General features: G+C 52.1%; 1 protein-coding gene and 1 long non-coding RNA gene across 10 annotated transcripts in view; one reads left to right on the top strand and one right to left on the bottom strand.

The window, feature by feature from the left end:
* The window catches only part of TNS1 (tensin 1), a 230,354-nt gene that overhangs the window by 37,981 nt on the left and 164,882 nt on the right, over window positions 1-27,491 (top strand). For all 8 annotated transcript variants that reach the window (XM_082467416.1, XM_082467421.1, XM_082467414.1 and 5 more), the window contains exons 2-3: window positions 6,261-6,375; window positions 18,522-18,559. In XM_082467416.1, coding sequence (XP_082323542.1) covers window positions 6,261-6,375; window positions 18,522-18,559 — 153 coding nt within the window. The remainder of the gene's footprint in view (window positions 1-6,260; window positions 6,376-18,521; window positions 18,560-27,491) is intronic.
* LOC309663490 lies at window positions 16,271-18,584 on the bottom strand. Of its 2 annotated transcripts, XR_014265315.1 has the most exons (3): window positions 18,481-18,584; window positions 17,317-17,443; window positions 16,271-16,829 (listed from the first exon to the last, which is right to left on the bottom strand). It is a non-coding gene; the product is annotated as an uncharacterized lncRNA (long non-coding RNA). The 2 variants fall into 2 exon arrangements; XR_014265314.1 differs by having other exon boundaries at window positions 16,271-17,443.

Raw genomic sequence — 27,491 nt, 5'->3', positions numbered from 1 at the left:
CAAGTCTGTCCTAGGCCTGCTTTTCAGTGACTCTGTTTCCCAAGGCTCACTAGCTCGTAGACTTCTGCACTCTGGCCTCATCATCCAGGTCTCCTAGTGTGGGGCGCAGGGAACCTAGTGGGGCTGGGCTGGGGAATTTTCTTGGGGAGGCGGCAGGAAGTCAGGAGCTGGAGGACCCTAGGGTTATCAGTCCCCCTTCCTCACCACCCCCACCCCACTGTGCTCTACCCCAGGGGGCAGGGAGGAGCCAACAAACAGGCATCCCCAGCCCAAGGCCAAGGACTCGTGCCAAGGCTGCCCAAGCCAGCTGCGCCACACCCCTCTGACAGGCAGCTTGGCTGAGCGGAGGGTGGGAGGCAGAGAGCCCCCAGAGGGCCAGGAAAGCCCTCCGATGCTGGGTGGGCTTGTTGCAGGGCTAGGGCTCTGGGTTTGGAGGGTAGGGAAGAATGACTTTGGCCGGGACCCCTTCCCTTTTCTGGCTTCTGGCTCTCGAGGGAGGTAGGCATTGGAAGGACTAGGCAGCTCCTGCCATGGCCAGGCCTCTTCTGTCCTGAGTTTCCCCCAGGTCTGTTAGGAGCGAATCCAGCAAGGGAGGGGCCGGGTGTGCTTTGTGAGGCTGTCTGCCACTTGTCAGGGAAAATGATGGTCATTGTCATAACAAGCCATTACCCTTGAGCTCGGTGCCTTATGGGCTCGTTCTCATCCTCTGCGTGTACCTGCAGAGTAACCGTGGGCGAGGGCAGGGTAGGTACTAGACCTTTGTTTATCTTCTTCCTCTGGATTTTGACGTATGATTGTTAGGAAGTTCTTTTTCCCCCTTGAGTCTAATCATAAGTCCTGGCAGCTTCTGCCCACTGGGTTTTGTTTTGCCTTCAGTAACTTCACAGCAACTTTTTTTTTTTTTTTTTTAACATCTTTATTGGAGTATAATTGCTTTACAATGGTGTGTTAGTTTCTGCTTTATAACAAAGTGAATCAGTTATACATATACATATGTTCCCATATCTCTTCCCTCTTGCGTCTCCCTCCCTCCCACCCTCCCTATCCCACCCCTCTAGGTGGTCACAAAACACCGAGCTGATCTCCCTGTGCTATGCGGCTGCTTCCCACTAGCTATCTATTTTACATTTGGTAGTGTATATATGTCCATGCACAGCAACTTCTTACGATGACGGCTCCTTCAGATATTTGAAGATGTTCCATCCTAGACTTTCTCCTCCATCATCCTGGGAAACCTTCAGACCTCTGTGGATGACTTTTAACAAGATTACCAGACATCCCAGTGTATAGCCAGGGATGCTATACATCCGGGGTCACTTTCCTGGGCATGGCCGAACTGGTCTCCTCACTTCCACCGGGGTTGCCCAGCCTCTCATGGAGGGGTGATGTCTCATTAGACGTCCCTCTCTCTGTAACCAGCAGCATGTCCACTCCCCAGATCCCACAGTCCCGTCCTCTCAAACTGGCCCATTATTTCCCCTACACTGTGTACACTCAGGCTGTCTTGTTCGAACCCCTTATTTTCATCTGGGGACTGTGAGGCCACCAGCCTAGAAAGCAGGTCTGTAGACTCCCATCCCAGTGCTCCCTCAGCCAGACAGTCAGGACGGGGTAGGGGTGAGGGGTAGGAGTGTGCTGGGCCATCACCTGGAGGCAGCTTAAGGAGGCCATGAGCCAGGCCAGAGAGTGTGTTTTCTGAACCTGGTTCCTGTTCTCCAAGCCCGGGCGGGAGGAGAGTTTGTAAACTCAGACTTTATGGAGTTGGCCAGGCAGGGCGGGCAAGCCCAGGGCCCAGGGGAGAAGCCTGGGTGTTTGCTTGTCAGCCTGGAAGTCTCCACCTACTCCCCATCTGTTTACTGGACAGCCTGGACCCTCTTTGGGGAGATTCCACTGCCCTGACTATGCTTTCGGGAGGAGGTCTCTTTCCCTGGGCTTTGGGGGAAGGGCTGGATTTGGGGTGTAGGCAGAGAAAGCTGGGGGATGAGCTGGCACAGGGAGCTTTGCTGACTTAGTGGGGTAGGAGAGGCAGGCTTCGGGGGACAGACTAGGCCCGAGATGATTGGGCTTTAGGGCTTCCTGCCTGCCCACCCTCCCAGACAGGCCTTGAATTGAACCCCAAGCCTCCTCCCTGCTCCTCCTCCTATCCTAGGCCTTGGCTGCTGCAGTTGACGCGGGACTGGGTCCCCTCCCTGGAATGTCTGTGACAGAGATCATTCGGAAGGCCGCCAGCCAGGGGCTGAGATGGGAAAACGGGGGAGGAGAGACCTCAGAATAGGAGGGGACTCACCTGCCCCTCCTTGTGGGATGGGGGACACTGGGTCAAGTCCAGAGCTGGACCCTCAGCCTACAGCCCCCCGCCCCCCTCCCCTTCCCCAGCTGAAGCTGGAAGCATAGCTCCCAGAATGAAGTGTCTGGAATATCAGAACCCAGGTCCTGCTGCCTGGCCCAGCCACCAGGGGGCACTGCTGGTCTCTTGCACCCACTCCTGACTCCACCACCCTCTCTGCTCTCTGATCTCTGCTCTGGGCTTTATATCTGCTCCGCCCTGCCTCCTCACCGTCTTGACAAATAGTCTGTCTCTTTGAATTTTTTTTTTTAAAATAAATTTATTATTTTTGGCTGTGTTGGGTCTTTGTTGCTGCGCGCGGGCTTTCTGTAGTTGCGGCGAGCGGGGGCCACTCTTCGTTGCGGTGTGCGGGCCTCTCATTACGGTGGCTTCTCTTGTTGCAGAGCATGGGCTGTAGGCGTGCGGACTTCAGTAGCTGTGTCTTGTGGGCTCTAGAGCTCAGGCTCAGTAGTTGTGGCACGTGGGCTTAGTTGCTCCGCGGCATGTGGGATCCTCCCGGACCAGGGCTCGAACCCGTGTCCCCTGCATTGGCAGGAGGATTCTTAACCACTGCGCCACCAGGGAAGTCCCTGTCTCTTTGAATTTTGAGACAATCTAAAACTTCAGAAAAGTGGCAAATACAGTGCAAAGAACTTTTTTTTTTTTCTGAGCTATTTGAGAGTAAGTTGCTGACACGTTGCCCTACCACGCCTGAATACTTCCCTATTTTCCTACAGGGACTTTCCCCACCTAACCCAACACAGCCATCCAAGCCAGGAAATTGACATTGATGCGTGACCTTCTCATCCTCAGACACCACTGAAGTTTGGCCAGTTGTCCTAATGATGTCCTTTGAGGGCGTGGAAAGAATCCAGTTCAGAATCAGCTGTGGCATTTGGTTGTCATGTCTCCTTAGTCTCCTTCAGTCTGGAAATCTCCTCAGCCTTTCCTTGACTTTCGTGACCTTGTCACTTTGGAATATTATAAGCCACTTAATTTGTGGACTGTCCCTCCAGTGGGTTGGTCTGATGCTTCCTCATGATTAGGTTCAGCTTGTGTCTCTTTGGCAGGAGTATCGCAGAAGTGACGTTCTGTTCTCATCCCCTCCGTGGCACACAATCTCCACTCATCCTGTTACTGGTGACGTTAGCTTTGATCACTTGATTAAAGTGGAGTGTGCCAGGCAAAGTTACTTTTTTCCCCTTTGTAATTTATAAGCATGATGTGGGGAGGTGCTTTGAGACTCGTAAATACTCTGTTCCTCATCAGACTTTGACTGTATTCACTTATTTCACATATGAGTATGGACTCATTTAAGCCATTACTATCATTATGTATTTTGATGCTCAGATCTTCCCAGATCTGAGGAGCCCCTTCAAGCTGGCTCCTGTGTCCTATTGTCTGTCTGTCCCCCTTTGATTCTCTGGTTCCCTTTATAGTCTCTGTGTGTTTCTATCTAATCTCTCTCATTCCCTGTGTGTGCTTGTTTGTCTCTGTCTTTGTCTCTGCCTTTATCTTGGTCCTCTTTTTTTCTTCTCTGTCTGACTGTTGCTGTTCCCTGTCTTTCTCTGTCTTCTCTCTCTGTCCCTCTTTGTCTTTCTGTCTCTTGTCTCTGTCTCTGACTCTTTCTATCTCTCTCTCCCCCTCTACCTCTCTATCTCTTTGCCTCTTTTCCTACTAGCTTTCCCTCTCTTATTTTGTCCGTTTTCCTCTCCGTGTCTCTCTTGGTTCTGTCTCTTTTGCCCAGGACTCACCACTACAGGATCTTCAGCTGGGAGTCCTGGACATGCTGGGTTTGTGGGATGCTGCCACCCGTCCTCTGAACATGCAGAGTGGGGAGGCTTGGACCAGGATGCTAGGAGGGGGACTTGGAGGAGAAGAACCTTCTCCCTGGTCTGTGATCATGTCTGTGTGTGTCCATGCATGTGCAGAGGGCACTGGAAAGCTCTGTACCTTTGAGGGGTGGGGCGCGGGCGGCGGGCAGAGAAGCGTCAGTGTCTGTGCTCTGCTGGCCCCTGCTGCTGGAACCGGGAAATGAATCCAGTTAGGTACCAGGGTGAGGTGCCTTAGAGAGGAATGGTGCCTGCATGCAGGGCAGGACTTCCCGGGGAGTCCTCTGAATGGGGAGCTTTCCCAGCATGTGCCTGGGCTGGGGGCTGCGGGTGGGAAGAGGGTGGTCCTAAGCAGCGTGGATGCACGACTTTGCGGCTTAGACTGTGTTCAGATATGTGGTCACAAGCGGTGTGGGGCCCAACCTCAGGGTGTCTGGAGGGGGCAACTGAGGCCCCTGTTAGTGGTGGGGTGCTGGCTGGCCCCAGGATCGCGGCAAGCCAGACGCGGGGAAGGCTTGGACTGCCAGCCTGCCTCTCATCCCATGTGTGTGGCGGTGTAGTTGTTTTTTTTAACCTCTTTATTTGAGTATAATTGCTTTACAATGGTGTGTTAGTTTCTGTTTTATAACAAAGTGAATCAGCTACACATATACATATATCCCCATATCTCCTCCCTCTTGCATCTCCCTCCCACCCTCCCTATCCCACCCCTCTAGGTGGTCACAAAGCACCGAGCTGATCTCCCTGTGCTATGCAGCTGCTTCCCACTAGCTATCTATTTTACATTTGGGAGTGTATATATGTCCATGCCACTCTCTCACTTTGTCCCAGCTTACCCTTCCCCCTCCCCGTGTCCTCAAGTCCATTCTCTACGTCTGCGTCTTTATTCCTGTCCTGCCCCTAGGTTCTTCAGTACCATTTTTTTTTTTGAGGTTCCATATATATGTGTTAGCATACGGTATTTGTTTTTCTCTTTCTGACTTACTTCACTCTGTATGACAGACTCTAGGTCCATCCACCTCACTACAAATAACTCAATTTCATTTCTTTTTATGGCTGAGTAATATTCCATTGTATATATGTGCCACATCTTCTTTATCCATTCATCTGTCGATGGACACTTAGGTTGTTTCCATGCCCTGGCTATTGTAAATAGAGCTGCAATGAACATTGTGGTACATGACTCTTCTTGAATTATGGTTTTCTCAGGGTATATGCTCAGTAGTGGGATTGCTGGGTCGTATGGTAGTTCTATTTTAGTTTTTTAAGGAACCTCCATACTGTTCTCCATAGTGGCTGTATCAATTTACATTCTGGTGGTGTAGTTTTAAAAAGGATATTTAACCTATCGATATTTTCATAATGTAAAGAATAGTAAATAAAAATAAAGATGGAAGAAGCCTTCTGGGCTGGAGCAGGGGGTGGTAGTGAGGGTGAGAGAGAGAAAACTGAGGGGCATGGCACTCGGGGACATGGGTAAAAGGTCGAGGGCCATCAGCAGTAGGATGGATGAATGAGTTAGTTGCATGCACACGGTGGAGTACTATGCAGCAGCGAAAAGGAGGGAGCTGCTGCTATGTGAGCACAGGGATGAATCTCCCAGATTCTTGCTGAGTCAAAGAAGTAGACACAGGAGTATATACTGTATAATTCCATTCATATGAAGCTTAAAAACCTGTCAAAATGGATCTTTCGTGATAGAAGTCACAATAGTATTTACCTTGGGGTAATATTGACTGGGACAGCCACGAGGGAGCCTCCTGGTGTGTGGGTCCATGGGGCATATGTGTGTCAAATTGTATTGAGCAATACATTTAAAATGAGGGCACTTTGCTAATAAACTAAATCAGAAAAGTGATTAAGAAACCATGGAGGGGGCTGGGGTTTTCGACTGTTGTCTGACCCCACCTCTGACTGGGAGTCTGGGTCACACCCACAGCTTTCTCTTCCCCTGGGCACCTCCTCCCATAAATGGGCTCGGGCCTTTCACGGCTGAAGGGGCTCTCACCTCTCCTTTCCCCCAGTGCTTGCCTGCTTCTCCCCTGGTCCCCTGGCTCTTCCCCCAGGAGCCCAGCCTCATCACTGTGCCTCTCCTCCCACAGCCAGAGGACCTGGAGGCCCCCAAGACTCACCACTTCAAGGTGAAGACCTTCAAGAAGGTGAAGCCCTGTGGGATCTGCCGACAGGTCATCACCCGGGAGGGTTGCACCTGCAAAGGTGAGCAGCTGGCTGGGCCACGGGGGGTGGGGAGCACGTCTTCACGGGAGTGAGATGCCCGAGGCCCGGGTCAGGCTGGGATGTCCTTGGGGTCTCGACTTGGTGCCTCGTTCTCATTTGGGAGGGGATGCTGAGCACACGGATAGCGAGCATGTGGGTATGTGTGGATGGCACATGGCAGGCGATGGGTGGCATGGAAATGGCATGTAGCTTATGTGTGGATGGCATACAGATGATATGTGGAAGAAGGTATGTGGACGGCATACAGGTAGCATGTGAATGGCTTAGGGAAGACATATGGATATTATGTGGTGGCAGGTGGATGGTGTGTGGTTGGTGAGTGGCTGGCTTGTGGAGGGCGTGTGAGGGGGTATGGTTGGCCTGCAGATGTCATGTGGTTGGCACGTGGATGGCGTGTGGTTGGCACGTGGAGGGCCTGTGGAAGGTGGGTGTGGGGGGGTGTGCCTGGCACTAGGAGTACTGCAAAGATGCCAAGCCGCGGTCCTGCCCCTGTGGCAGCTTAGGGGTGAGTTTAAGAGGCTCCCAGTTAGCCTCGGAGGAGGGCCTGCTGACTGGCAGGCTTTTGTAATCCCTGTTCTCATGTGCTCCTGTTCTCATGTGCAGCCTGGGCTTGGCTGTCACGGCTGCCGGAGGAGTTGGTGTCTTGCCCCAGGTCACACTATGAAATCAGCAGGAGACCCCTGCACCCAATCTCAGCGACTGACACCATCACCCACCCAGTTGCCCCACCAGATGCCTCCCTCTCTCTCACCCCCACCTCCCATCAATCGCCAGCACTGCCCCCTCCATACAGCTTGATTCGCTGAGCTTCTCTGCAGCCAATTCAGGCTGCTGACACCTCTCACCCGTACAACTGACAGCTGCCTCTCTGCCTCTGGCATCCTGACCCACCCTCTCAGTCCACCTCCGCACCAGCTTCCGGAGGACCTCGATGTCAGGTCCCTGGCTTTAGCCTTGGGAGCCCCCGCTCCCTGAAGACACAGCACAGACTCCTTCCTGCGGCTGCGCGGCCGGGTGGACCCACCGCTTGCCAGCTCTCTGACCCATGTGCCCCCGGCCCCCAAGTCCACAGTGAAATCAGCTGTACCTCACATACTTCCCAAATATGCCAAGTATGTCAAACATGCCAAAGGGCCGGGCTCTTTCTTGCCTGGAGCCTTTACTCACCTGCTTCTCTCCATCAGGGCCCTCCTCTCTTCCTTCCCTCCATGCCCATGTCCTGGTGGGGCTGGAAAGCTGGGCATTAAAGAACTTCATGTTAAAGCACACACACGCATGATCTCATGCAGCACTCACAGCATCCGGGAGGTGCTAGCGTTATCCCTGTTTTACAGACGAGGAAACTGAGCCTCCGAGTAGTTAAGTCTCTTGCCGAGGGACACAGCTGGCTGGGTCGGAGTTGAGTTTCCAGCGTGTGTGCTCTCTAGGAGCAGGAAGGTTCCTAGATGAGAAGTTTCAGCTGGTGTTGGAGGCCGGAGAGGGTGGATGGAAGTGTGTGAGTGTGTGCATGTGCATGTGGGGAGCATTCCAGGCAAAGCCTTTCGGGCCAAGGGCAGAATTTTATGGTCCCTAATTGCAGGACTGGGACACACCCAGACTGAGTTTAGCGGGCCCGACAGGAATTTATGCCATACCAAAATTAGCCACATGGTGGCACCCTCCTCCCGAGAGTCCTGGCTGGCGCGGGTGGTGGTTTCGGATTGGAGCTGGGAGAAGCCAGGGAGGCGTTGCCTAGGCTGGGGTTTTGCCTTTTGCTTCCATCACCACCTCCACCTCATCCTGTCCCTTGAACCTGCTCATGTTAGCCCTGCCCCTGCCCCCCCCAACCCAGTTCCTTCCTTCCTCTCCCAATGCACCTTCCCTTCCCCCCAGTGACTCTGACACAGCTCTGATAGGAGGCAGCACGGGGCTGGGGGTGTAAGGAAGTCCGGCACTCTCACTGAGTGACCTTGGGCACATCTCTGGCCGCACATTCTGTGATCGCCTGTGGTCCTAACTTCCCCAGATGACCTGGCTTGAGGGCCCGGGTTGAGGAGGGGATTTGACCCCATGTGCATGGAAGGCTCCCAAGGGGAGCAGAGGTGACCCCGGTCTCACCTGGTTCAGAGCCTGGCCCTGCTGGTGTGAACCGGAGCGGAGGGTGGGTGGCCAGTGGACTGCCAGGCTGGTTTGGACGCTCTGGGTGAGTTAGTGGGGAGAAGAGGGAAAAAAGCCAGGGCCACTCTCCAGAGGCACCACCAGGTGTCAGGACTGGGCCATGGAAGGACCAGGGACCCCCAGCCCCACAAGGGAAGACAGAAGACTCCCAGTTATACAGGCCACATGTGTATCCCCAGCAAGAGGGTTGGGGTCACTAGGCTTGGGGGCAGGGTTGGGGCCACTGGGCTTACTGGTGGGAGATGCAGGAGTGCGCCAACTCTCTGTGCTTTGGAACAAGGAGGTTGTGGTGGCATGAGATCCCCCTTATCCTTCCCTCTCTGCCTTCATCCATCCATCCATCCATCCATCCAGGGCCACCAGATATAGTTGTACAGGTTGTTCTCTGGCTGAGGGGCCATTCACCAAGGCCAATCCAAAGGGTTTGCTGTGCTCTCTGTTTCCTCTTCCAGTCTTCAAGTCTCCGGCTGCAACATGGTGACCCTCTGGATTAGTGGCTGGGGGTTCTGGGTTGAATATCAAGGCCCTGCCATGGGGCTTGCAAAGTTGAGGGAAATTTTTTTTTTTTAATTTATATTGATTGATTGATTGATTGATTGATTGCTGAGTTGGGTCTTCGTTTCTGCGCAAGGGCTCTCTCTAGTTGTGGCGAGCGGGGGCCACTCTTCATCGCGGTGCGTGGGCCTCTCACTGCCGCAGCCTCTCTTGCTGCGGAGCACGGGCTCCAGACGCGCAGGCTCAGTAATTGTGGCTCACGGGCCCAGCTGCTCTGTAGCATGTGGGATCTTCCCAGACCAGGGCTCGAACCCGTGTCTCCTGCATTGGCAGGCAGATTCTCAACCACTGCGCCGCCAGGGAAGCCCAAGTTGAGGGAATTTTGCTGCAGGCAGGGGCAGTGAGGACACCTTCCCAGATCTAGAGAGACTGGGGCATTTGTTCTGTCTCCCACTGGCTGCCCTGCCCCATAGCTCCCCATCCTCCTGCATTTCACTGTTTAATGGACTATGGCTGAAGGGCGTGGGGTGGGAGACGGGGTCGGGAAGAGAGTCAAGGAACCTGGGGTCTAGTTCTGCTTCTGGGAGACTCAAAGGCGAACAAGGCAGACAAAGAACGAAGGTGTGTGGACATGTGGGTGTAAGCGTGACGGATATACAGGCAAAGAGGTGGTCGTGAGACCGCGGCTGGTCTTCTGCTGCGCTGAGCCTGTTTCCTCCTGTGTATCACGGGGTTAATAATAAACCCTGTGCTCGTCTCTGAGGGGGTGACTGTGAGGAGCACTGAGGTCCTGTGTGTGGCTGTAAAGTGAACACTAGTGTCAGGACTAAGGCTCCCCGTGCGGAGACAGAGACGGACGAGACAATTGGAGGAGAAGAGGCCTGGGGCCTTTGTCAGTGGCCCAGCCTCGACTTCTGGGCCTGCCACTCTCAGGCCAGGTGACCTCAGATTAAACCCCTTCACCATTTGAACCTCAGTTTCCTCATCTATAGCTAGAGGGTTGGACCAAGAATATCTACTGAGGCCCAGACCATGGGGGGCCTGGAGAATTCCCTTGTTGGAGTCTGTGGAGTCTGGATAACTCTCCCAGTGTAGGCTGCCACTCCACCCCCTGTGTGCATGTGTGCACCCATCTGACAATCATGAACCTCTGGGCTGGATGCCATGCCAGGTACTGGTGCCAAGACCCAGCCCCTGACCTGGGAAGACAGACATGCTGTCAGACAATCAGAGAGCCCGGTGGCAAAGCTGACACAGAGGTGTGTGTGAAAAGCTGTCTCTGACTCGGCAGAGATTTTCCTGTCAAGCTTCAGGAGGGAATCCATATGTAGGCTGGGTCTTGAGGGATGTGTAGGAGTTCCTCAGTTCAAACAGAGGGTTTCCCACAGGTCTCTGGGGGCAGTGCTCTAGGGAGTCTAGGGCCTTGCCCAAGGGCCCTAGCCTCCCACCAGGCTGAAAGCCAAGGGAAGAGACCAGAATGCCAGCTCACGAGCCCAAGGCCTGCCATCTGGATCTGGATTGGGGCCCAGACTTAGAGTACTCCCCTTCTTAATGCTTCTGGTCAGCTTGGAAGGTGGGGGCAGTCACCTGCAGTTTCCCCAGGGTGGAAACTTGCCTTAATGGGAGAAGTCTACCTAGAAGCCCTCTCTAGTTGGATTTGGGGAAACCTTGTTTCAGGGAGCTTTCTCTTTACTGGGGATCCCAGCTTCTACCCTGTGTCTGAGTCACTCCCTTCTTGGAGTCACTGGAAGCAGCCTGGTAGGGTGGGAAGATGCTGGGTTCCAGTCCTGGCTCCCCCCTGCGTGGTTGTGTGACCTTGGGTGAGACAATTAACCTCTCTGGGCCTGGTTTTCCTGGTTCTCTAAATGAGGGGTTGGACTAGATCAGAGGTTCTTAACCATGTTCCAAAGGAACTGTAAGGTTCTTTAGGGGCCCGAGAGGGTAGGAAAAAGGGGGAAACCCAAGGGCAGGCTTAAGGACCTGGGGCCCTGGAACCCCTGCCCACTTTAATCAGAGCAGCTCTGGTTTTAGGAGTTAAATATATCAGGAGGCAGGATGGTGTGGTGGTCTTGCACTTGGCTCAGACATCCTAGATTCAAATCCCAGCTCTTACCAGTGAGAACTGAGGCAGACTGCTTCACCTTTCTGTGCCTTCGTTACCTCACCTTTAAAACGGGACACACGGCAAACCTCCCGCCTTGGGCTACTGTGGGGATTACCTGAGATAACATATGTAAAGTGTTCAGAACAGATCCTGGCACATAACAAGCATTCAATAAGTGCCAACCAATATCACTGAGATTCCATGTAAGAGTCCAGCTGCATCAAGATTTTGGCTGCAAAAACGAAAGCTTGAAAACCACTGGATGGGATGACCTAGAAGGTTTCTTCTTGCTTCAACTTCAGAGCCACACCACACCCACTCGGCCCCCCGACCACCCCCAGAGTCACCTTGCATTAGGGTTCTCCAGAGAAACAGGACAACAGGATAGATAGGTAAGTAGGTAGATAGATAGATAGACAGATATTTCTTATAAGGAATTGGCTCACATGATCATAGAGACTTGACAAGTCCAAAATCTGCAGGGCAGACGGTCAGGTTGGAGACCCAGGGAAGAGTTGCAGTTCAAGTCCAAAAGCTGGCAGAATGCCTTCTTGCCTGGGGAGATCAGTCTTTGTTGTTCAGGCCTTCAACTGATTGGACGAGGCCCACCCACATATGGCAGGGAATGTGCTTTACTCAGAATCTACTGATTTAAATGTTCATCTCATCCAAAAAAACCCCAAACCAACCATTCACAGAAACATCTAGAAGAATGTTAAACAAATATCTGGGTACCATGGACTAGCCAAGTTGGCACCTAATATAAACCATCATGTACCTCCAGGCCAGGCTACGGAAGTAAGCAAGGCAGGGAAGGGCGGCGAGGCCTGGTGGGCAGGTGGGTGGCTGAGCAGGTCTCTGCCAGCTGGGGAAGGAGCGGAGGCCGGCCGGGCATGCAGGCAGTTATCGCCGGGGTCAGGTGCACACCGAGGCTATGTGCTCATTTTCCGACCCGAGGCCAGGAGGAAAAGGCCATTTAGATCCCAACAATGTTGGCTTCCTGTGTTCCCGAGAGGCAGGAAGCCACCCCAGGAGAGAGTCCAGGCAGCCCAGCAAGGCAGGAGTCGGCCAAGGGCTGGGGTTGGGGCGCAGTGCTCCACCCGTGCAGGTAACCTACAGACCCCTCCCCTCTATGGGGCTTTCTGCTCCGTCTCAGGCCGCTGGCCTGGCCCTGCTGTGAGGGGGCAGTGTTGACACCCGTGGGCTGAGGTGGGGCTCCTGGGCTCCATGGAGCTTTGGTTTGACAGCGTCCCTCCCCAGGGGGCTTCATCTTGCAGGGCCACTAGCCTTCCGTGGGAGCTAGGGAAGGCCATGGTCTTCTCAGGTGGGGTTGACCATGAGATGGGTGTCCAGGGAGGACTCAGGCATCTGAGGGATGCCAGGATGGGGAGGCTGGAGTTTTCCTGCCCTCGTTCCCCTGCAACGAGAAATGGTACCCTGTGGAGTGGGCATCCCTGTCAACCGGGTGTTTCCTCAACAGCGTTTGGGATGTTTTCAGGGTTGGAACCTGGGTTCCCCCCTTTGTTGGTTGTGGGGAGGAAGTGGTAGGTGGTGACTATGATGGAGAGACTGGCTGGGATTATACACACGCTCTCACAGCTGGAAGAGAGCTTGGAGACCATCTGTTCCAGGGGTCGGAAAGGCAAGGGCCTTCAGAGGAAAGCAGGCAAGTGAGTGTGGACAGCAGGCCATGGTGGGGGCCCCAGGGATCCAGAGAGAGCTGCTCTGCTGGAAGGCACTCCAACTAAGAGAAGAAGCCTTTGTGATTTAAACACTGAGCCGGTTAATGAAGACAAGCGTGCAGGCCCAATCTACCCTGGAGGCTGCCAGTTGGCTGCCTTATTTTCTGAGCAGGAGTCTGAGACTCAGAGAGGGGAGTGACTTGCTTCAGGTCACACAGCTCCGATAGCAGTCAGGACTAGAACCCAGCTCTCCTGACTCGGGGCTCTTCCGTATAATAACAATCACGAAGGTGATGGAGATGCTGCTGATATAGCTAATCCTTATACAGAACATACTCTGGGCTGGCCACGTATATTAACTCATTTAATTCTCACAACTCTGTGATGTAGATGCTATTATTACCCCCATTTTCGAGATGAAGGGATGAAGGCTCAGAGTGGTTAAGTTACTTGCCCCAGATCACAGAGCTGGTGTGTGACCTGCATCTGAGCTGAGAGCCAGTCTACATGCAGCCAGGTAGGTAAGTGGGTAGGTGGAGAGCAGGACCCATGGATGAGTGGACGAAGGATCAGTTAACTCCTTTAGTGCTCCCACCCTCTTACTAGGCTTGATCATAGGTGGTGTTTGTCCTGAAGCACTTGGGAAGACTGACTATGGTCCCCACCTGCCCTCTCCCAGCAGGGGGTGGAGCTGAAGAGCGAGGCTCCCCGACCCTCACTTGTGTCTTTTCTGTTGCCCCAGAATGTCAGTCCTGGTCCCAGGGGTTTAGGCTGGGGAGAATCCTTCCAGTTTGAAATTTACTACACATTTATTGAGCCCATCTATGCCAGACCCAGTGCTAGGGGATGGGGCAGGATACAAAGCTGCAAAGTTGAACAGGACCTCCCTTTCTGTCTTAAAGCAGTTGAATGTGGGGGAGAACCAATAATAAAGGAATACTTAGTCCTCCAAGGTGACAAGCGCTTTCCAAGGGTCATGGGCTGAGGATTCTTGGAGCACAGAGGAGAGAGGGACCATCTTTGAATTATCCAGGGAGGGACATTTTGAACTGGGCCTTGAAGGATGTATATGAGCTCACATTCCAGACCTGAACCTTGCAGACTCGAAGTCTGTGTGGGGAGTTTGGTGGGGCAGGAACAGATCTCTTTAGTGGCAGTGGCTGGAGGTAGAGGCAAGACTAGGCCATGTAGGGCCTTATAAGTGTGTTGAGGAGCTAGACAGAGGGTTCTAAGCAGGAGTACAATGTGATCAGTTTGTACTTGAGAATGGCCTGTGATTCCGTGGATTGAAAGGAGACAAGGCTGGTGGGGAGATGGGGCCCAGGGAAGGATAACTGGTCTGAACTGGTGCAGTGGTGTGGGAGGAAGGTTGGGATTCAGCAGCCTCATTGGATGACTAATTGCTTGGTAGGGTAAGGAAAGGGAAGAAGGAGTTAGAGAGAGGAATATGCAGGTACCCAGGGAGCAAGGAAGGACCCAGGGGATGGTCTCTGGTCTTTGTTCACAGCATCAGTCTTTGGCCTCTTGCTTTCTGAGGGATCCTGTGCTCTGGTTTCTGTATTAGTTAGCTGTAGCTGCATAACAAATTACTCCTAAAACTTAGCAGTTTAAAACAAGTACCGAATTATTCTCTCACATAGCTTCTGTGGGTCAGGGATTCATGAGTGGGGATTCATCCACGTAACTGGGTGGTTCGGACTCTGGGTGTCTCATGAAGTTGCAGTCAAGGTAGCTGGGGCTGTAGTCATCTGAAGGCCTGACAGGGGTGGAAGATACACTTCCAAGGTGGCTCAGTTGTGCGCCAGTCAACTTTGTGCTGGCTGGTGGTAGGAGGTCTCAGTTGTTCACTACATGGCCCTCTGTACTGGGCTGCTTGAGTGTCCTCATGACATGGTAACTGGCTTCCCCTAGAGTGAGTGATCCAGGAGACAAAGGCTGAAGCCACCAGTGCCTTTGATGACTTAGCTTCAGAAGTCATACACCATCTTTTCTATAATATCCAATTGGTATATAAACCAGTTCATTGTGGGAGGGGACTGCAGAAGGGTGAGCATACCAGGAGGCGAGACACACTGGGGGCCACCTTGGAGGCTGGCTGCCGCAGTTTACCTTCCTGTGACACATTTGAACGTGCCATTGGTCTGAGAAGTGAGAAGCCAGCTAAACGGCGTATTTCAAATTACAGCAGGAGGGATGCAGGTTAGAGAGTAGGAAATACTGCCCTATGGGAGAATACCTGAGACAGGTGACTGAGATTGTAAAGGAGCCTTCCCTGGAGGGGACTCAGGGCAAGAGGGTTTCCCTGGGGTTGGGAGCAGGTGCTTCGGAAGGTGCAAAAATTCATTTGTGGGGGCTTGACAACGCCTGCGCTGCTTGGAACCTGCCACTTGAATTCAGTTTGCTGAGCTTTTGTCTTTTGAGCTGGGGGCTGTGGGCTGGGGGAGGTATATTCCTTTGCTCCCCACTCTAGAGCTTTCAAGGACAAGCTCTCTGCATTCCAGCACGTAGGGAGAACTCAGCACATTGTACTGCAATTGCCCAATGATTTCCCCATCTGCCCTCCATTCAAGGGCATTTATTGAGTGTCTGTCCACTATGTGACAGGCAGGCCTGCCCTGCAGGCCATTCACTGCCAAGAGTGCCTGCCCGAGAGAGCACTGGAATCAGTCCACATTTTGCTCACCAAGCCATGCATCCAGGTACAGGGCTGGGTCCTCCTGGAGAACGAGCATCTTCTTGCCATTCCCACAAAGACACTATAGTCAGTGTCCAGTGGGCTGGTCTGCCCAGAGGGTGGGACTTTTTCTAATTTGCACAAAGGTGCTGTTTGGTGCTGTGCGCTTGGAGCAGACACTGTTCTAGCTGCTGGGGATACAGTGTGAATGAGACAGGCATGTTCCCTGCCGTCATCCATCTAGTGTGGGGAGATATACTATATATAAGTGAGCAGGAGTTACCCCAGATGAGTTCAGATTGTGAGCTGTGCTAAGAGGATTTTATCAGGGTGCTGCTGAGAAAGAATAATGGGGAGCCTACTGTAATTTGGGTGGTCAGGGCAAGCCTCTTTGAAGAGATGGCTTTCAGTGGATTCTAGAAGTAGAAGAAGGATGTGGCTTGGTGAACAATGGAGAGATGGAGTGAGGGAGAGCTTTCCAGGCAGCCAGAACAGCAAGTGCAAAGGCCCTGAGGTAGGAAAGTTTTGATGCACTCTGTGAACGTCAGGAGTATGAAGTCTGACGCCAAAGAAAGATGGAGTCCTGGCTCTCATTGTGCTCCCAGTGTCTAGACTGGGGTTGGGAGGCCTGGAGTGAACACTTAGGGGTGCCTTATTGATTGCCTATGAGACGCTGGGGGGAGGGTTATGGTTCAGGAAAAGACTGAGTGGGGGGGGATGATTAAATGGGGGTGCACATAAACTCCAGGGGAGATCTTCTGGTCAACTCAGCAAACATTTATTAAGCCTCTACTACGTACTAGGCACTGTATCTCTCGTGTGTGTGTGTCTGTGTGTGTGTGTGTGAGAGAGAGAGAGAGAGAGAGAGCCAGGAGGTCCCTTCCTTGAAGGAGCCCACAAGTGTAGGAACCAAGATGGTGCAGGAAATGGCACTCTGTGGTGATGCCTTCAAGGAGGAGGGAAGAGTGAGAGAGGCCTCCAGAGGAGGGGCCCAGGCCTTATTCTTTTTTTTTAAATTTTATTTATTTATTTATTTAAGGCTGTGTTGGGTCTTCGTTTCTGTGCGAGGGTTTTCTCTAGTTGCGGCAAGTGGGGGCCACTCTTCATCGCGGTGCGCAGGCCTCTCACTATCGCGGCCTCTCTTGTTGCGGAGCACAGGCTCCAGACGCGCAGGCTCAGTAACTGTGGCTCACAGGCCTAGTTGCTCCGCGGCATGTAGGATCTTCCCAGACCAGGGCTCGAACCTGTGTCTCCTGCATTGGCAGGCAGATTCTCAACCACTGCACCACCAGGGAAGCCCCCAGGCCTTATTCTTGAAGACCTGGCATTTGATTAGCAGAGGAAGAGGAAAGGTCCCTTGATCTGGAGGCAGTGGCCCAGTGGGGCGCCTGCCTGACTGGAAGGGCCTTCAAAGCTCAGGCCACATGGCCAGAGGCTTTCTCAATTCCACATTCCTAGGCCAGAAAAGAAGGCATGGGGGTGGGGCTAGGCAGGCTGCCGGCGTCAGAGTGGAAACACCCTCTGCAGGGGCGTTGCCTGGGGTTGGGGGGGGGTGGGGCAGAGGGAGAAGCAGAAAGGCTTGATGGATGGGCCTGACTTGACGTGGGTGGCCGGGGGCGGAGAAGTCCCCGGGCCGGGCTGCGTGGCTGGTGGGGTCAGGAAAGCCTTGCGCAGCACTGGCTGAATCACAGGCCTGAGCTGGGGCCAGAACTAGGTTCTGGGAGAACAAGGGCCGGCCAAGGTCACATCCCAGACTCCACCCGGTGTGCCTCCCAGCTTCCCCCCCGCCCCCACTCCCACCGACAAACCAGAAGTCTTCGTGTGGGGTGCCCTGGAGCCTCTTTTGGCGGCTCTGGGCCTTCAGCTGTGCCTCAGTCTCCCTTCTGCGTTCCGCTGGGGATCTGGTTGGCTCGTGGTTGGAAAGGGGTTGGGTAACTGTAGATCCAGGAGGCAGGGCAGCCGACTGTGGTCCGGGACTGAGGATTCGCCGTCAGGGTGGCTCCCTGTTCCCTAACCAGTGCCCCTGACCCACCTGCCTCCGCAGGCCCAAGTCAGCGCAGAAGCTCAGCTCAGGAGCCCCCTCACCCATCTTCGGGACCTGGTGAGAGAGGCTCACCAAACCCTGGGTGGAGGGCCCTGGGGTTAGGGTGGGCAGGCTGGGACATTCCAGGCTGAGGGAACCCCACAGGAAATTTGATTCCAGCTTCTGGTAGTGGGAGGGCAGAGCGAGTCGTGTGTGTGTGAGTGTGTGTGTGTGTGTGTGTGTGTGTTTCAACTCACGTGTGTTTCAACACAAAGTTTGTGAATCTGTGTCCACACGTCTGTGTCAGGCTGTACTCCGAGGATCTCCCGTGAAATTGTGTGTGCGAACCCCCCCCGACCCCCAGTCAGAGGTTTCTCCTTGGGCTTGTGAGGGGGTGTGCAAGGCTGGCTATGTGTGCACGTATGGCTGAGTGTATGGGTGTAAGTGGTTATTGGTGTCTGTGTGTGTATATGGGTGTAAATGTGTGTGTGTGTGTGTGCGCGCGCGCGCGGGCCTCTCCTGGACCATGAATTGGGTCTGTGTGTCTCTCCTGGGGGGAGTGAGTGTGATCGTGGTTCCCGGGTGCCAGCTGCCTGCCTGGCGTGTAAGGGGAGAAGGTCGCCTTATTCCTAGCTCGGCTGACAAGGACCCTGGGTCCGGGCCACCTCTGCCCTCTGCAAGGATCCAGCGGCCGAGTCGGTTCCCCTCCTCTCCCCCTGCTCCTCCCAACTTCCCGCGGCCGCCCGAGGGTCTCTGGCAACGTGGTCTAGGCGCCTCCTCGGCCCGCGGGTTCGCAGTCCCGGGCGTTCTCGCCCCTCAGGCCCCGGGGAGCTGCGGCAGCCCCCCGCCTCCTCTCTCCGTCCCTCCTTCCCTCCGTCCCTCCTTCCCTCCCGAGCGCGGATTGCGGGCGGGGGTGGGAGGAGATTTCGCCGGAGTTTCCATTTCATACCTCGCGGCTAAACTTTCTTTCTGTGTCTCGCCCTCTTGCAGTCTGCAGCTTCTCCTGTCATCGGAAATGCCAGGCCAAGGTAAGGGGCTGCGGGCCGCTGGCCCCGCGGGGGGCTTGAGGACGGGACGGGCTAGGGGTCACGGGACTGGAGCGGGGGCGCCGGCGGGCCGGGGGCGGTGCCCTGATCGTCCCCTCCTTCTCTCTTTGTTTATGCAAAGCTTCTGGGCCCCGGAGCTGCCTCAGGTCAAGGTGAAGGCGAGGGCCGGGGGCGGGGGGCGGCGAGGGGGATGGGGGCGCGATGCGCAGGCTCGGCGGCTACTGGGGGTGGCTGGCGGGGACCGAGCTCCTGGAGAAGGACCTTTGAAGGTATTTCCACCTAGTTCTCAAGGGGAGTGGAGCTATGGAGGGGGAGAGGGATGCATTTCAATTCCCCCTTGGGCCGCGCAGAGCCCTAGTTGGCCGGATTTGGCCAGCCTAGAAAAACGCGGGATGGGGCCACAGCCATAGGACCCCGAGGGCGGAGAAGGGGATAGGTAGGGGGAGTGGGGGTGAGGTGGAAAAAGGTCAGAGGTCAGGGTCGCGCTGGGTCTGGAACCTCCTTGAGCGACTGTCCCACTCTCTTCATTGGCGGGATCCCACTTTGGTGCTCAGTTTCCCCATCAGTGTTTCCTGGCTGGTCTTAGTGGGAGAGGAAAACAGGAGGAAAGAAAGACCAGAGGAACTGCTGGGTCCTGATTGGCCAGGTTGGCTGGTCCCTTGCTGCATCCTCTCATGCTTTGGCAGAAGAGTGATCACCTGGTGGCAGCCTTGGAGTAATGGGGGTGGGGGTGGGGATGACACCAGGATGGGTTTTGATGGATGACTTGGGAAGGAAATTGTTCCGTCAGATGCGCTCAGCTTTCTGGAGGTGGAAGTGCCCTGCCTCAACCTTTCATGTGCAGCCAGTCTACGCACTGGTCCCATTATTGTTAATATCCTCCCTGCCCTCTAGCCCCTGCCTTTGCTGTTCGCACTTAATCTTTCAGGAAGGAGTTCAGTGAATGGAAGGAAGGGGGAGGATGCTTCAAAAAGGAGCTTTGAGCAGTTGAGGCCCGGTGTCTGGTGCATCTCATGCTCTGCTTCTTATTAGCTGGGTGACCTTGGGCAAGTCATGTAACCTCTCTGAGCCTCTGTTTCATTCTCAAGGGTATGGGAATAAGAAAAGGTTATTATGAGGATGAGATGGGACAATGTGTGTGACGTGCCCAGCACAGTGCCTGACACACAATAGGTGCTCAAAAACATAACAGGTAATTGATTATTATCAATTGGTAGCTCTGAGGGCGGAGAGTTACACTGGAGAAAGGTGCTGATGGAGTAGGCCTCTCTGAGAGGGGATCCACTTCCTCCTGAGTGACCTTGCTCAAGCAGAGTACACAGCCTTGCTGTGGTGTAGGGGAGGGGTCTCTCCATCTGGAAACTCCAGGTTGGAGGGCTGTCCCAGCAGAAGTGCAAAAGGCCTGGCTTGTTTCTGCCATCTGGGCAGTTTCTGCCCCTTCTGTTGTCTTCTGCTTTTCTGACAACCTCAGCCTTTTCTTCTCTGGGTGGGAAGTGAGTTTCTGCCTCTCCCTGCATCTCCCACCTTGTTCTCTTCATCCAGAGCAGAGTTTTTCCACCTTTAACCCCAGAACCTTCCGGTGTTCTTGCTCCTCCCCATTCAACGCCCCCCCCCCTTCCTGCACCTGTTTCTCTTAATAACAATGGACATTTGTACAGTGCTATAGGCCTTAGAAAACACTTCAATGCGTTATCTGATTTTATTCTTTTAATTCTACCAGAGCATAAAACAGGCCGAAAGCTCTCGTTGTTTTACAGATAAACCGAGGCACCCAAAGGTTGAATGACTTTCCCAAGGTCTCACAGTATAATTCCTCACCCATTTCTGTCCCTGGGCCTTTGCGCTTCCTTCTAAAATGTCCCTCTTGCCTAGGGGCAGACATTCCTTGATCCTTACCTGCCTTTCCCCCTTTGCCTTCCATCTCTTGCAGTAGTGGATACAGCCAGAGAGGATAAGGTGATGAATGTCCAGTGAAGTGTCTGAGTAGGGTGAATGGGGGGTCCAGAGAGGCTGAGAGGTGTGACAGAAGATGGCTCCTTGCTGTACAGCTGCCTCCTGTGTGGACGCAGAGAGATGACAAAGATGACTTCTGGGGGGCGTAGCCTGCTTGGCAGTTCTCACATATGCTGGGGGGGTCAGAATACACCAGGCTGCAGCAGCCCTGCTCTGCCCAGCCAATGAGGCTAACCCGGCGGGAAGAGGTGGTCTGGCAGGGCAGTGGCCAGACAGACAAATGGGGCTTTTTATAGGATTTTCCTCTATAGGAAATGGTACCCACTGGTGGTGTGAGCGCCACCCAGCTGGCAAGTCTCTCCCCTAAAACTACAGATCTTGCTAATGCCCTGCCTTTTCCTCCTGCTGGGAAAGGGTGATGTGAGCCCCAGAACACACAGCAGAGCTTTGTACTCTGGATTTTATAACCAGATCAACTTGGAGGTCATCTCATCCATCCCCCTGCCTCTAGAAGGGATTCATTAAACCAATGTTTTTGGAGCTCTTTCCATATGCCAGACACTGTTGTAGGTGAACAAGACAGAGAAGGCCTTTGCCCTCATGGGACTGACATTCTCACAGGGGAGACAGACAATAAATAAGCAAACAAGTTATGAGGGAATCGAGCTAGAGCGGGGGTTAGAGAATGATTAGGCTGAGTGGCCCAGGAAAACTCCTCCAAGGAAGTATTGTGTGAGATGAGACTCCAGTGATGTTACATGATGATTTGAGAGATGGAAAGAGCCAGTGCACCTGAGGTGAGGTGAGCTTGTCACGCTTGAAAGAAGGCCGTGTGGCTGGAGAGTAGTGTGCACTGGCGGGTTTTAAGCATGAGAGACATAATCTGATCTCCACTTGGAGAAGGCCACTCTGACCTTGAGCAGGCGAAAGTGTAGGAGCAGGGAGATGGGTCAAGAGGCGGCTGATATTGCCCAGGTGATAGACGCTGGCGGCTTAGTCCATGGCGCTTGCCGGAAAGATGGTGAGAAGGGACCAGGCCTGGGATGCATTCTGGGGTAGAGCCCAGAGCCTGGCTGTGGATGGGATGTTGGGTGTGAGAGTGAGAATGGGCTCAAGGATGACTCCCAGGTTTTTGGCCAGAGTCACCGGGTACACGTGGTTCTATTTACTGAGATAGATGAAGTGTGAGAAATTTCTAGGGAAGAGGGTGCCAGGACTTCTGCTTTGCTTGGTCTCTTATTTCACAGTTCTTTTCCCACACACTGAGGATTTCTTGCTGATATTGATCCTCTCCTGTCCTCTCAAATTCAGCTCGCTCTGGCCACCCCTCTGGTAAGTGGCTGGTTCTGGATGCCTAAACATGCCTCCTTCCAGACTATTCCTGCATCATGAACCCATGGCTCTGAGCGGGGCTCTATTATTTATACGGCACAATACGATGTAACAAATTCCGCCCAAATTTAGTAGCTTAAAGCAGCAACACACAGTTTCTGTACGTCAGAAATTTGGGAGTGGCTTAGCTGGCCGGTTCTGGGCTGGGGTCTCTCATGGGGTGGCGGTCAAGATGCCAGGTGGGGCTAATGTCATCTGAAGGCCTGACAGGCTGGGGGATCTCCTTCCAAGATGGTTCATTCATGTGGCTAACAAGTTGGGGCTGGCTTTTGGCAGGAGGTGTCAGTTTCTTGACACACAGCCGTCTCCATAGGACTGCTTGAGTGTCCTCATAACATGGCGCCTGGCTGCCTCAAAGTGAGTGATTCAAGAAAGAGCAAGGCAGAAGCCCCATGTCTTTTATAGCCTAGACTTGGAAGACAAACACTATTTCTACAATATGCTATTAGTCACCCAAGTCAGCCACATTGAGTGTGGGAGGGGCCTATAAAGACATGAATACTTGGAGGCAAGAATCACTGGGTACATTTGGAGGCTGACTACCACAGAGTTCCAGGGAGAGAGCAAAACTGATCTGGCTCTTGGGAGGTCTCGAGAGTGGTGGGAAGGGCAGGGACATAGGAATCAGACATACCTGGGTTTGAACTCTGTGCTGCTGCCTTCCAGCTGTGTGAGCTGGGTTATAGAGGATTAAATGCACATTGACACATAGTAGGCATCTTCTTTCTCGGAACCATAGGTGAAACTAGAAAGGAGCCCAGATATTCTGTGCCTCGCTCTTTGCCACTTGGACCTGCTTGAGAGAAAATGCTCAGTGCTGGTAGAGGAGGGCCCTTAGTGCTCAGCTCAGAGCAGATGTTAAATACATGTTTATTGCACTTGGGACTGTTGAGAGATATGTTGCGCCCTCAGCTTCTAGAATAGTGCCTGGCCGGTAGTAGAGGTTCCAATGAAGAAGTAAAGGAGTGGAATAAAGGAATGTTGAGAAACAAGAAGTTCCTATATAGGGAGAGGCTGAGGGGGTGGATGAGAGCAGGAAAGAAGGAGCAGAAAAACCATTTAAAAATTCTCCTTCAAAAAGTTCTCCTACCTCCTGACACAAAGATGCTCCATATAGGGAATTCCCTGGCAGTTCAGTGGTTAGGACTTGGCGCTTTCACTGCTGTGGGCCCGGGTTCAATCCCTGGTCGAGGAACTAAGATCCCGAAAGCCGCATGGTGCGGCCAAAAAAAAAAAAAAAAAAGATGCTCCAAATAATAAATCTAGGCATTTACATTGTCAAGTTGGGGTATAACTCACATACCATCAAGTATACAAATTGATAAATTTGTACATATATATGAACCAGATCAAGATCTAGAACATTTCCGGCACCCCAGAAGCAGCCTTTATGCTCCCCTCCAAGCAATATCCCCCAAAGGTAATTGCTAGTCTTACTTATACCATCAGAGATTAGTTTTGCCTGTTTATGAACTTCATATAAATTGAATCATGCAGTATGTTTACTTTTGTGTCTGGCTTGTTTCACTCAACATTATGTCTGGGAGGCTCATCTGTGTTCTAGTGGGTTGCAGTGGTTCATTCTTTTTTTATTGCTATGTTGTATTCCAGTATGTGAATAAACCCCAATTTATTTATCCATGACACTGCTGATTGCCATTTGGGTTATTTCCAGTCTGGGGCTACTATGAGCAGACTGGCTCTGAACATTTAATCACCTGTATCTACACTGAACTTTGTAATACACAAAACATTTTCCCTTACCTTCACAGTCCCGTGAGGTGGGCAGGGCTCATGGGAGTCCCATTTTAGAGATCCAATGCTGAGGCCCAGGGACGGTAACCAACTTGGCTAAGGGCACCTTAGTGCCAGTGGCTTTCTGGCACTACCCTGGGATAAATGGTGGCGAGCAGGTGAGAAGGGAGGTGAGTCTGAGAGCAAGCCAGAGAAACAGAGACAAATAGAGAGAAGGGGCTGGTACAGGCACTGGCAACTCATCGTAGTTCACGGAAGCCCCACTCTCCAACTGTCCCCCTAAATCTCTTGAGGGGAGCAAATTCTAAGCCTCCCTTAGTCCCCACCCTTAAGTCTCATAGGGGTCCTTATCTGTCCCCAATTGTTTCTCCTGTTGAGGATTTAAAATGAATGGCCCAGGATTTGTTTTCCACTTTTATTTGAGCATGTGCACAGTGTGTATATACACAGCAGATTTTCTTCTGTTTTGCTTTTCTCCTCACTTGCCTGCTATAGGGTTCTACAACCTCCAGATACATCTTATTCATTTGTGTATTTATTTATTATTTTAAAGGAGACTTTACATTTTAGGCTGGCTTTCGATTTACAGAAAAGTTGGAAAGATAATACAGAGAGTTCCTGCGCAGCCCACACCCAGTTTCCCCTAATCCTGATACGTGTCTGAGAAACCCTTTTTTCACTCCTGACTTGCCCCCTTGTTTGAAATAGCAGTCCCAGCTGACAAGGGCGGCTCCTTCCAGCAAAATGCTAGCTGTCTATTCCAAGTCAGATAAGAGTTAGATGAAAGGACCAGGTAGATGCAGGGCAGGCAAATTGCCCAGGCCCACACCTCAGCCTCCGGGCAGCCCCTTCTCACCTCGCTTCCTTTAGTTCTCCTACCCTCTTCCCAGCCCTGGCACTTCCCTGCCCTCAGCACCGGGTGGGGGGAAGTGGGGGAGGGGGGTGAAGGGAGGCGGCTGCAGCAATGAGTTGGTCTCCTCCCCTGTTCCAGAGGGCTTTAAATCCCATCCTTTAAGCTTGAAAGGAAAGGAAATCCCATAATTAACCCCCATCTTTCAGTCACATTATACCTCACTCTCCCGCTCTCTCATAAACACACCTGCAGCCTCCCTTCACAATTGTGTTGGAGGCTTGTTGTTTTCTCCTGCTACCGGAAGAGCAGGGTAGTGGGAGGAGGTTCATGGCTCCACGACCCATCCATTGCTCTGAGCCCAGTGGAGTGCTTAAGTTCTTTGGCCTTGGGGACAGACTGTTGAGTTTAAATGCTGACTACAATAATAACTGGCTGTGTGACCCTGGGCAAGGTACTTAACCTCTCTGAGCCCCAGTTTCCTCATCTGTAACACAGGGATTATAGTAGGACCTATTTTGTAGGGCTCTGTGATAACCCAGCTAAAATGCCAAGCTCAAAATTAAGTGGTCAAAATGTTGCTAATATTTATCATTTTGTATTCCTCCTACCTTCTTCTAACTCAGAAAAAGAGGGGAGACGGGAATTCCCTGGCGGTCCAGTGGTTAGGGCTCCACGCTTCCACTGCAGGAGGCACGGGTTCAATCCCTGGTTGGGGAACTTAGATCCCGCATGCCATGCTGGGCCACGCGGTGCAGCCAAAAAACCCCAAAACAAAACAAAACAAAAAAAGGTGGGGAAAAATCTGAACTGAGAGACCAACCAAGCTTGCTAAGGGCACTGGTGTCAAGCAAGATGATGCTTGCATATGTTTTGCTTCTCTTCTCCCTCTCCACTATCAAGGAAGAATGAGGAAACAGATGTAGGTGAATATAATGTGTCTTTTGCTGTTTGTTTGCCTCAGGGCACCTGAGATCTGTAGCAGTGGTTCCAGACCTTGTCTGTGCATTAGAATCACTGGGGTGCTTTAAAGATAATGATGCCTGGGTCCTCCTCCCCAGGGATTCTGATTTAATTGGTTTGAGGCATGACCTGGGCATTGGGAGTTTTGAAAGTGGCAACCATAGGTGGGGGTGTAAAATGGCACAACCATTCTGGAAAGCAGTTTGACCATTCCTTATAAAGTTAAACATACACTTGCCTTATGCCCCAGCAATTCTGCTCCAAGGTATTTACCCAAGAGAAATGGAAACATGTCTGCTGAAAGGCTTGCACATAAATTCATAGCAGCTTTATTCACAATAGCTATGAATTCACAATTCACAATTCCCAAACTGGAAAAACCCAAATAGTCAACAACAGGTGAATCAACAAACTGTCATAAAGGTCCAGCGGAATACTACGTGGTGATAAAAACAAATGAACTATTGTTATGCACAGCATCATGGATGAATCTCAAAAACACTGTGCTTAGTGAAAGAAGCCAGACACAAAAGAGTACATACTAGATGGTTACATTTTTATGAAATTCTTGACAAGGCAAAACTCTCATGACAGAAAGCAGATTAGTACTTTCCTGGACCTGGGAGGTGGTGGGAAGATTGACTGCAGAAGAGTGTGAGGGAACTTTTCTTTTTTTTTTTTTTTTATATAAACAAGCATTCTTTTTTTTTTTTTTTAATTATTATTTATTTATTTATTTATTGGCTCTGTTGGGTCTTCGTTTCTGTGCCAGGGCTTTCTCTAGTTGCGGCAAGCGGGGGCCACGCTTCATCGCGGTGTGCCGGCCTCTCACTATCGTGGCCTCTCTTGTTGCAGCGCGCAGGCTCCAGACGCACAGGCTCAGCGGTTGTGGCTCACGGGCCTAGTTGCTCCGCGGCATGTGGGATCTTCCCAGACGAGGGCTCGAACCCGTGTCCCCTGCATTAGCAGGCAGATTCTCAACCACTGCGCCACCAGGGAAGCCCCGAGGGAACTTTTTTTGGGTGATACAGATGTTCTTCATCTTGACTGTGGTGGTGGTTACCCAGAGTATGTGTTTGTCAAACTCACTGAACTATATTCTTAAAAGGAAGGGATGCATTTATTGTATATAAATTATATGTCAATAAAGTTGATTTAAATAAAAGCTTCCCAGGTGAGTCCCCTTTGCAGCCAAATTTGAGAACCGCTGGTCTGCAGCTTCTGAAGACCCACCTCCGTCCTTGCTGTCTTGGTCAGCACCCAGCACAGTGCCAAGTGTGTAATAGTGCTTTCTGTGATCAAGGGCCTCTCTTACTCTTTTTTAAAAAATAACAACTTTCTTGAGATGTAATTCACATACCATACAATTCACCCATTTAAAGCATACGTTTCTTTTTTTAAAAAAAATTTTATTTATTTTGTTTATTTATTTTTGGTTGTGCCAGGTCTTAGTTGCAGCTGGTGGGCTCCTTAGTTGCAGCTGGCAGGCTCCTTAGTTGTGGCATCCTAACTCTTAGTTGCTGCATACATGTGGGATCTAGTTCCCTGACCAGGGATTAAACCGCGTCCCCTGCATTGGGAGGCGAATTCTTAACCACTGCGCCACCAAGGTAAAGCATACATTTCACTGGGTTTTTTGTATATTCAATGTTGTGCAACCATCACCACAGTCAATATTAGAGCATTTTATCACCTCAAAAAGAAACTCCATACATTAAAAAAATTATTTTATTGAAGTACAGTTGATTTACAATGTTTTGTTAATTTCTGCTGTACAGCAAAGTGATTCAGTTATACATTTATATACATTCTTTTTCATATTCTTTTCCATTATGGTTTATCACAGGATATTGAGTATAGTTCCCTATGCTATACAGTAGGACCTTGTTGTTTATCCATTCTATGTATAACAATTTGCATCTGCTAACCCCAAACTCCCAATCCATCCCTCCCCAGCCCCTGCTCCCCTTTGGCAACCACAACTGGATTCTCTATGTCTGT

This window comes from Balaenoptera physalus, assembly GCF_965194825.1.
Source record: "Balaenoptera physalus genome assembly, chromosome: 6".
NCBI classification, from domain to species: domain Eukaryota; kingdom Metazoa; phylum Chordata; class Mammalia; order Artiodactyla; family Balaenopteridae; genus Balaenoptera; species Balaenoptera physalus.
The sequence above is the reverse complement of the archived record's forward strand: the minus strand, read 5'-3'. Positions and strand labels throughout refer to the sequence as shown.